The 10,754-nt window shown below is 39.1% G+C and overlaps 1 protein-coding gene and 1 long non-coding RNA gene across 2 annotated transcripts; both read right to left on the bottom strand.

Annotated features, from left to right (window-relative positions):
• Nucleotides 1-4,368: 4,368 nt before the first annotated feature.
• LOC120438242 (zinc finger protein 665-like) lies at nucleotides 4,369-5,763 on the bottom strand (the record flags this gene model as incomplete). Its single annotated transcript, XM_039608684.1, has 1 exon — nucleotides 4,369-5,763. A coding segment is annotated over one exon (1,395 nt), but the record flags the coding sequence as incomplete, so codon positions are not given.
• Nucleotides 5,764-5,769: 6 nt separating this feature from the next.
• Nucleotides 5,770-10,007, bottom strand: LOC120438294. The gene is made up of 3 exons (XR_005611782.1): nucleotides 9,946-10,007; nucleotides 6,138-6,243; nucleotides 5,770-5,829 (listed from the first exon to the last, which is right to left on the bottom strand). It is a non-coding gene; the product is annotated as an uncharacterized LOC120438294 (long non-coding RNA).
• Between the last annotated feature and the right edge of the window lie 747 nt (nucleotides 10,008-10,754).

Raw genomic sequence — 10,754 nt, 5'->3', positions numbered from 1 at the left:
AATCAAACCATTGACCATTAATTCTGCTATCATATCACACTTAAGATGCAATTTGATACCGGTTGTTAATCCAGATGTTACAGATGTTGCATTAACCAGATGTTAATGCAAGTTAGTGTGAGTGGATAGGGAAATGGTGTAGCGGATTCTTATCTGGTGTGAAGTTAATACAGCCACGGAGTGATGTCGGGGTCAACTTGCGTCGGATTGGGAAGAGGACCCTGCATCGTTCCAGGATCTCTTTGGGGAACTGGTCGTTCACGTTGAAGTCCGTTCCTTTTAATTCCCTGCCGCGGGCTTTCACATGTTCCTTTTGTTTGAAGTGGCCGAATTTGGCCACAATAGGACATGGTCTCCCGGCCGCAGCCAGCATGGGGCCAACACAATGTACCCTATTGAAGACGATGTTCTTCACTGTGTCCTCCGGCAGCTTCAGGTGGGTTTTGATGAAGCTTTTTACTGTAGTCTCCGCGTCCTCTCCAGCGGCTTCTGGAATACCAGAAAATACCAGATTATCACGTATGCTACGAGATCAATAACTATTTCTTTTATTTTTTTATTTTTTCTATTTAACTGAGTAACATTGTCTGTGAGACATTTCACCAACTCCCTTAGCCTGGCATTTTCAGCAGCGAGCGTTTCCACCTGCTGCTGGCGGAATCCAGGGATTCTCGCAAGGATTTAAATTTCCAGTGAAGAATCTCCACCAAGGACAGCCTTGTATCGAAACTGGACAATCGTTGATCGATTGACTCCAGTATGTCGACAATATCTTTGCCGGCTGGCGATGTTGTGCCGGGGGAATCTGCTGGGCAAACTCTTTTCTACGACGGCGTCTCAGATTTGGCCGGGGAAGCTGCACTCTGGGCCTTCTTCATCACGAGATCCTGGAAGAACTGATCAATGTAGTCTTGGAGAGCCTCCAAACTCTCCCCGTTGTTCTCCAGGGTGTTGGAGATAATTTAGACAAATGTTGTTAGTTATAAGACAATTGATAAGTGTCTTTAATTTTCCGCCAAAATCTCCGGCGTCTGATATCAGTTACAACATGAGTCACTTACCTTGTCCGTCACTTACGTCACTCACCTACCGCCCCTTGGGATTTCTTTCCACTGTTATGCTGATGACTCCCAGATTTATTTCCCACTTAAAAAGATAAATGGCTTCTCAGTAGACACTCTGCTCAGATGCCTTGATGAAATAAGGGCCTGGATGGCTTTGAACTTTTTACATTTTAACCCTTTAAAGCCGGTCAGAGCGGGTACGCTCCATTTTGCGTAACTATTTTTAAATCCCGGTAGCTCTGCAACCACGTAAGCTAGCGCAATAATTTTTTTTGCATATGAAACCATCAGCTTGTCCTAGGTCAAAGTTTCCTTCTACATATGGCTTTGAAAAAACTGCATAAAAGCACTTGCAGCAACAAAAACATAATATTCCAGAAACACGCTTTGCCAATCCGATCAGCTGTTTGTAACACTTCTTACGTCCATCAGCGCGAATTGTCGCATGTGCGCCATGACCTGCCCGGAACCGGAAGTGACGTCATTTTACGTAAATGTTGGGGTTTTTTACCATTAGGGTCTCGTGAGCCTATACTGGTGTTTTTAAAAGTTATGTTTGACTTTATGACTTTCTGTGTCGTTTCTGGGATGCTTAGGACTCACATTGCACTGCTGGAAATAGTTTATGTTGATGCATATGCTGTTTTTCTGCAAATTTGCATAATAATATTTATTTTCGTTTTTCCTGCAGTATATAAAAATTGGTGTATTTCAAAAATAAAACTAAGAAGACACTTAAGATAAATTTCCTGTGGTGGGAAACTATTTTGTGCAACTTTTTTATATTTACAGTTTTGAGGGATAAGCCTCTTAAATTTCTCTAACTAGAAATATATGTTAAAAAACCAAAAACGATTTTCAATTTTTTTGTAATTGCATTTGTTTACAATTTATGTAATTACTATGTACTTAATGCATACATATTATTAAAATTTGGGCTATAATGGTTGTATTGATGTATAGCAACTTGAAATGCTCCCAAAAATGGCACTACAGCATGTAAAAATACAATATAAGCTCTGGCGACTTGGTTCTATGGTAGGTCTTAAAGGGTTAATAAGCAGAAAACACAAGTGATGGTTTTTGGTGGCGATTCTGAAGCCACTACTTATTTGTTTTTAAATCTAATTAAGAGATTTAATCTCAAAAGAGATTTAACAACAGCACGTTTTTAAGAAAATCAAACATATTATCCTTGAAGATCATTTTAGAGTTTTTAATGAGCTGCAGGATCCTTGTTCAGTGTGAGTGGAGAACAGCCAAGTCGCCTCCTCTGATAAACCTCCACATGTACCACTGAAAACAGTTAAATTCGTTTGAATCTGAAATCATGGCTCAAACTACTTGTTCTGAGACCATTTCTTTATTTTTCACACCAAAATATTTAATAAGATAAACTCTACACAGACTTCATCAAATATAACTAACACTTTAACATTATCAGGATTTCATAATACAAACTTCAAATCAACAAGAAAACAGCTGCAGAACATGTGGATCAAAATTCATTAAAAAAAAACAACATATGGACTTCAAGGACTAAATACACTAAAGTGATAGGAGGAACAAAAAATAGAGGTTTAACAGAATTTGAATTAAGTAAAAGTAGTCACCTGCTATCTTTAAAATGGTCCTGATGTGTGCTGCTGTTTGTAACTTTCAACATTTCTTTGCTGCCACTGTGAATAAGATTGTGTTCTTTGCCTGACTGAATAAAGGTTACACTGACTCACTGCTTCATCTTCTGGTACAAACTGGCATTATATGGAAGTACAGCCCAAAACCAGTTAGCTTGAGTTTCTTTTTTCTGGACATAAAGTCACAGAAGGTGTTTTTTCAAAGCTAGTGAACAGATTTTGTTCATTTTGGAGGTTTTAAGAGCAACTGCTGTGAAAATATTTGCAGTTTTGAGAGAAAAGGATTTAAGAGAAGATTTTACAACAGCAAAAGATTAAATATGAATGAAGAATTGAAATTTAACTGAGGTAACACATTAAATGAATACATTAGAAAAAAGAAGTTAATTTTGGAAACACTAAGAAAGTTCAAATGAAAGAAATTGAAATATATATCCATATCTGCAATTTTGATACATTATTAGTTTGGTAAAAAAAAGACATTCCTATAACTTTAATAATACAGTAACAAGTACAACTACTAAACACTACTGTGTCCTAAGGAAACAAAGACTAAAATGTAACAGGGATAACATAAACTTGATGTGCATATCTATGCATGCAGCTTCCTAAATGTAACATTCAGGATTATTCACTGCAGGTCCAGAAATCAGAGCTACCTCATCAGATCCAAGTGTGACATCAGCTGACACTCTTTACAGGAGATTCCATCTGAACTCTGTGGAGCCTGATCTCAAGGTTTTTAAGTCTGACTATGAAACCAGAAGAGGATCTTCCTCTCTCTCTTCAGATTTATTGTGATCCAGTGATTTCAGTCCTGCATGATCAGGCTGATGTTTGCAAAGAGCAGATAATGAAGTGAATGTTTTTGCACATTGGTAACAGTGAAGCAGTTTATGTACAGTGTGGAATCGTTTGTGTTCGGACTATGACCTGAGAATCCTGAAGCTCTTGTCACACTGGTCACAGCTGAAGTTCACTTCTATGTGTGTACGTTCATGTTTGTTACGATGACCTGATTGTGAGAAGCTTTTGTCACAGTGTCTGCACTTGTATGGTGTCTATTCTGTATTGATTCCGTTATGCTTTTTCTTTACGCTCATGTCCAGTGTTGAAGGATGACCCACACTGGTCACAGATGTGCTTTTTGACCACACTGTGGAAGAGGTTATGTATTCTTATAGTACTTGGTGTGTGGAAGCCTGTCCCACACTCTTTGCAGTAGTTCATTTTGTCTCCAGTGTGTCTGCGTTGATGAGGTTTCAGGTCCCGTTCGTGATTGGAGGTTTTTCCACAAAGGTCACAGAGAAACTCTTTCCCACAACCACAGTGACGACAGGGTTAAGAACTGGATCCATGTGCTTTGCTCCACTTCAAAACAAAGACCGTGTAAGTCAGGGAATTCCTTCAACATTTTTATCCTGAACGTCGCCTGAAATAAAGAGCATCTCTGCCAACGTCCAATTACATTTTACTGTTTACATTATAACACTCAGGTTACTTCTTCATTTTTCCAAACAGTTCATTCAGTATAATTCCATAAGTTTACTGATCAGACTTTTTCCAAACAATCAGGTTAAAATTACAAGATAAAAATAAATACATACCTCCCAGTAACTGCACCTGTAGAGTTACTTTCTGGTGTGGATCTGTTGGTGTGTTTTCAGCTGATTTGGAGATTTAAAAGTCTTCTCACACAGGTCACATTTATAAGGTTTCTCCTCAGTGTGGCTAAACATGTGTATTTTTAACTGTGCATCTGTTGTAAACAGTTTCCCACACTGATCACAACAGTAAACATCATTTCCAGTGTGAATCCGCAGGTGAATATTTCGGTACTGTTTGTCGCTAAAACTTTTTCCACAAAAGTCGCAGCTGTACGCCTTAATTCCAGAGTGGGTAACTAGATGCTTCTGTAAGTCGCTATTTTGAGTAAAAGCTTTACCACACAACTCACAGCTGTGTGCTTTAACTCCACTGTGGATGATATGGTGTGATTTTAAGCCTTGACGTTGGGTAAAAGACTTTCCACACAAGTTGCAGCTGAATGCTTTAAATCCACTGTGGATGAGTTGGTGTGTTTTTAAGCTCTCAGCCTGGGTAAAAGACTTTCCACACAACTCACAGCTGTGTGCTTTAAATCCACTGTGGATGAGTTGGTGTGTTTTTAAGTTTCCAGCCTTGGTAAAAGACTTTCCACACAAGTCACACCTGTACGCTTTAACTCCACTGTGGATGAGTTGGTGTGTTTTTAAGTTTCCAGCCTGGGTAAAAGACTTTCCACACAACTCACAGATATAAGGTTTAACTCCACTGTGGATGAGTTGGTGTGTTTTTAAGTTTCCACCCCCGGTAAAAGACTTTCCACACAAGTCACAGCTGTAAGGTTTAACTCCACTGTGGATGAGTTGGTGTTTTTTTAAGCTTCCAGCCTCTGTAAAAGACTTTCCACACAAGTCACAGCTGTAAGGTTTAACTCCACTATGGATGAGTTGGTGTTTTTTCAAGCTTCCAGCCTCGGTAAAAGACTTTCCACACAAGTCACAGCTGTAAGGTTTAACGCCACTGTGGATGAGTTGGTGATTTTTTAAGCTTCCAGCCAGGGTAAAAGACTTTCCACACTCATCACAGCTGTACGGTTTAACTCCACTGTGAAAGAGTTGGTGAGTTTTTAAGCTTCCAGCCAGGGTAAAAGACTTTCCACACAACTCACAGCTGTAAGGTTTAAATCCACTGTGGATGAGTTGGTGTTTTTTTAAGTCTCCAGCCCGGGTAAAAGATTTCCCACACTCATCACAGCTGTACGGTTTAACTCCACTGTGGATGAGTTGGTGTTTTTTTAAGCCTCCAGCCTCGGTAAAAGACTTTCCACACAGGTCACAGCTATAAGGTTTAACTCCACTGTGGATGCGTTTGTGTTTTTTTAAGCTTCCAGCCTCGGTAAAAGACTTTCCACACTCATCACAGCTGTAAGGTTTAACTCCACTGTGGATAAGTTGGTGAGTTTTTAAGTGTCCAGCCTGGGTGAAATCCTTCCCACACTCATCACAGCTGTACATTTTCTCTCCCTTTTTTCTGTGAGGTTTGTCGGCCTCCTGAGAGCGCTGACTTCTCGCACCATGTTGGTCCTGCAGTGACAGAGATACAAACAGAGGCAATGAGTGAAATGCAGTCGTGGAACAAACTGAAACTCCCTCCATTGGTGGAATTCAACATGTCAACAAAAACATTGTTGGTGTGTTACCACCACCTTGTGGTGATAGTATCACATTGCAATGATGTGACACAATGAGAGGTATAATTAAAATGCCATTATTGAAGAAATATTGATCAATGAAGAAAATCTTTTACGAAATTAAAGGTTAAACTCATGGTATTGTTGTTTCAATGTGTGCACACAGTTTCAATAACATTGTAACCGTGATATTTCTCTCACGTTTTGTGTTGAAGTCATTGTTTCCTCTGTAGTGGCTGAGCTGAGTCCAAATGGCTGAAATTGTTCCTCTGTTGCACCTCCAGACTCTTCTCCTACTGTTACTCAGCTGGGACACACACACACACACACACACACACACATATATATATATATATATATATATATACATATATAGTACACACATATATATACATATATATATATATATATATATATATATATATATATATATATATATATATATATATACACATACATACATATATATATATATATATATATATATATATATATATATATATATATATATATATATATATATATATATATATATATATATATGTATGTATATATATATATATATATATATATATATATATATATATATATATATATATATATATATATATATATGTATGTGTATATATATATATATATATATATATATATATATATATATATATATATATATATATATATATATATATATATATATATATATATATATATATATATATATATATATATATATATATATATATATATATATATATATATATATATATATATATATATATATATATATATATATATATATACACACACACACATGTACCTGTGGCTTCATATATCTATGCAGCCACAGGTACATGTACATGTATACATACATGACAGCACTGCTGTCCAGCTTTGTGTTTATCAAAACTCTTTTTACAAATCATGCTGGAATACGTCAGGTTACAGCTGCAGTCAGGGCTGGACTGGGACAAAAAATCGGCCCGGGCATTTTGACTAGAGACCGGCCCACCAGGATAGAGATTGAAAATGTGACGTCATTCAGGGGTAAAACCGCAAAGGATTCTGGGAACTTGAGGCAAGAGGTACTAGCGCACGCAGGCTTTCAATTGAACTCAGTTACACAGCGATAAAAAGAGACCCCAAAAATGGCAAGAAGCTGTTGTATTATTAACTGCAAAAGCCGGTCGCCTGACAGCCACGGGAAGCCGACGGGTAAAGAGATCGTTTTTTTTTTATCGGATTACGTCATTGAAGAAAAATTTTTTAAGCCATGTTTCTGAAGTAAGAGCCGACGGATGGTCTGGATATACCAAATATAACGTCTCAGAACACTCCTGCTCACATGTTAGTCTGCTCCAAGCATTCCCACAAAGGTCAGTGTTTTGTAGTAGTTAATATGTCATTTTTCTTAACATAATTGGTGATATAGGTTACAATCAAGTCTGTCGCTGAACAGAAACTGTCGCGCTATGCTTCTTTATTTATTGTGCATAAATAGTGAATTGTCCTGACACAATATTGCGTTTCGCTTCTGTTATTACCACGGTACACTGACAAAAACATATACTTTTATTCACAGGATAAAACAGTTGTTTTGTATCACTAATTGTCCAGTGCGATTACAACATACAATATTATTGTCACTGCTACATTTCTGTAATGCGTACCAGAAATTGTTTCCACTACTAATTAATTACCGTTGAGCTCAAAGGTTATATTAATAAACGGTTAACGAATGTGTATTTATGACGACGATTTGTGAGACTGGTAAACTTACCTTTGTTCTACGATGGTCTTTCGTTCTACACGGTGCATTTCAAGGTCCTGTACCCATCCGTCGGTAAACTGTACCTGGGCTTGTTGCAGTGACCTGAAGTTACTAAACTTCATGAGTGTTTGCACTCACTCCAAGAACCGTATAATTATAAATCTGAGCGTGGTGAAAGTTGGGCAGCAGGCTAACGTCTTTTGTCCACTCTGTGTGCTCGTAAGGGTCTGACCCTTTCACTCCTTTGATTTTTTCCTCGTATCTTTTCTTTGCCTTTTCGTCGAGTCTGTCTTTGTACGGTCCGGCATTGTTCTCCTTAGTTTTGTACATTCCTTTTTTGTGCGGCAAAGAAAAACCAAGAAGGTATTGGAACCGGAGAATGAACGTTTTGCGGTGCTGCAAATGCTTGCATTTGATGCGGTACTTGGATTGTTTTGCCTCGAGTTCCCGGCATGCAATGCGCGAAAGTCACGTGATCTGTCAATCGCTATCCGGTTGTTCAGTGATGACGTGACGAATCCTACTTCCGGGCCTAAAGTAGTCTGCGTTTAATATGGCTTTTGTGTTGTTAACATGTTTAATGTTTTGTATTTTCTTCTATTTAATCTCAAAAAGCTCCTAAAACAGTCAGTGATCACTGTTGACCTCCCTCGGCTTTTATTACTGCTAATCATTTATTTAAGCTCAGTTTTTAAAACCTTACGATGTAACTACAGCACAGCCCATGCAGCAGTATATGAATGACTAACCTCGTATTGTGGATGGATTATCTCACTTGTTCTCCTGGCTGAAGTTTAGTCCTTTTACAGCATCCGCTATGCGATTACATTTGTTCCTGACCACCGAGAACCCTCACGTTAACTTTTATCGAGTGGGAAAAAAAGTTAGCTTGTTTATGTTATGCTAACATAGCTGTGTCGCTAGCGGTCACGTAGCACATCATTATATACCAGCTAGCCAAACTTCAGTAACCCTACAAACGTCACTGCTGTTTAGTTTTCTGTCTTCATTTATGTTCGAAGTTATAGCAGAGCTGTACGTTTGAATTTTTTTCCAAAACCCCGCAGTCAGGACATGCTATATTGTATTTAGATAGAAGCTAGCGAGCTAACTTCCTGCTAACTTCTAACGCCGTTAAATGTCATAAATTCCATTTTCATGGATGCCTGGATGTTAAACTGAATTGTTACACCTGGTAGAGCAGAACACTGATCATTTTATTAAAGATGAAAGACTTTAGACAGTTTTTCAACTCTCAGTAATGCCACAGTGATCGTTTGATATATGGACCTGCAGCGGAGTTTAGCCCCAGACACGGCCAGTGACGTCAGACTGAACAACCGGATAGGAAAAACCATAAATTAAGACCAAGAACACTAGAGGTGAGACATGATCATTAATTAATATTAAAATTAATAAATGACAGATTTAGTGATATTTTCATAAACACCTCCTTTCCTTTTTTTGTTCTCCATTTTCTTTAGTTCGTCTATAAGATTGCTAAACAAGGGGGCGGGTGCATCCGGCCTCCTCGGCTGTAATTGGTCCAGCCCAGAGTCGATCATGACCAATTGGCCAATCCAACACCTTTCATTATATATACCCTTCCTAAAAAAAAAAAAAAAAATCCATCGGCCCATAAAAACAAAAAATCGCCAGCGGCCCACCGGGCAAATGCCCGGTATGCCCGATGGCCAGTCCAGCTCTGGCTGCAGTCAAAGCAAGATGGAAATAATTGAACAAGCAAGCCAGCGCTCAGCTTCTCCCAGCATGCTCAGCTAATAATTAGTTGGTGTTTTTCTGCAAACAGTCTCTCACTATGTCAACCTGTTCACAATAAGCTGTGAACACATTTCGCCGATTTCACTGATTTTTCATGGCAGCGACCTTTGGAGACTTTTACTTCCTGTATTTGCGCTGGAAGTAAATAAAATACAGATGCATCTGGAGATCATCCTATGAAGTCCTATTCTAAAGGCTGATTGCCCTCCCCCACGCTTGTACCTGTGGCTTCCTGTCCTGGGGGTTGGCTGTTCTCCTGCCCTGCACCCTTTGTTCATATTCAAAGACTATTTTTCTGTATGTATTCTTTCCCCCTAGCAACCGCCGTATTATATTGTTGCAGACAATCACAAACTCTACAGTCTGTCTAACTCCAATCTATACCAAGCAATCTATTATTCCCAAAAGAGATAAACTCAACATAAACTGAACCCACATTAAAGTTAGCTCGGTGCTTACCTTTAGTTGAGCCCACAAACCGAGAGACACTCCGTGATGAAGCTGAAAGTCTTAAGAAACAGATCAGGGAGCAGAGACCCACGTGGTTCCGCTGATCTCAGCTAGGATCCAGGAGACAAGGGTGTGCGGATCGATGCAGATATCGATCCAAACGCTGGTAGTGGTATATGTTCCTGTAAGTTCACTACTTTACTCCCGTTTCATGAAAAAGCAGCTCTCTCTGCTCGACTCCTCTCCTGCACACACACTTTCCCCGCCCCCTTTTCCTGGCTCTGTGGCGATTTGTTACTGAGCCGTCACGTGACTCAGCTGCATAACGTAACCACGTGGGGTGTAATTTCGAAATTAGCGCCTATCTTTTCCTAAACTCTTTTCCTTGGCCTCGATGGAAACGTCATCGTGGGAAGGAGATTAGCTCAGGGAAAGAGAGGAGCGGTGCTGAGAATTGGAACAGCCTTAGGCTGTATCCCAATAGCTAGGTTTCATTTGACGTAGACGTGACGTCGACGTAAAGCGCGAAATTTGACTGGCGGTCGGAAGTGAAAAAGATAAGCGCAAAATCACAGACAGACAGTACGCAAAATGCCTATGTCCTGTTGTGTTTACGGATGCTCCAGTAGGTCGACCAGAGAAACCGATAAACGGTATTTTAGGGTACCAAAAATAGCCCAACGAAGAGGAGAAAAATGGAAAATTCTAACCGAAAAACGTAGGAAAAAATGGATTTTAAATTTACGTTTACAGTCGGGAGGAGCAGAGTCTGCCAATGCCCGTGTCTGCAGCGACCACTTCGTCAGAGGTAATGTTAT

This window comes from Oreochromis aureus, linkage group 3 (assembly GCF_013358895.1).
Source record: "Oreochromis aureus strain Israel breed Guangdong linkage group 3, ZZ_aureus, whole genome shotgun sequence".
NCBI classification, from domain to species: Eukaryota; Metazoa; Chordata; class Actinopteri; order Cichliformes; family Cichlidae; genus Oreochromis; species Oreochromis aureus.
This window is presented reverse-complemented; position numbering and strand designations above follow the sequence as displayed.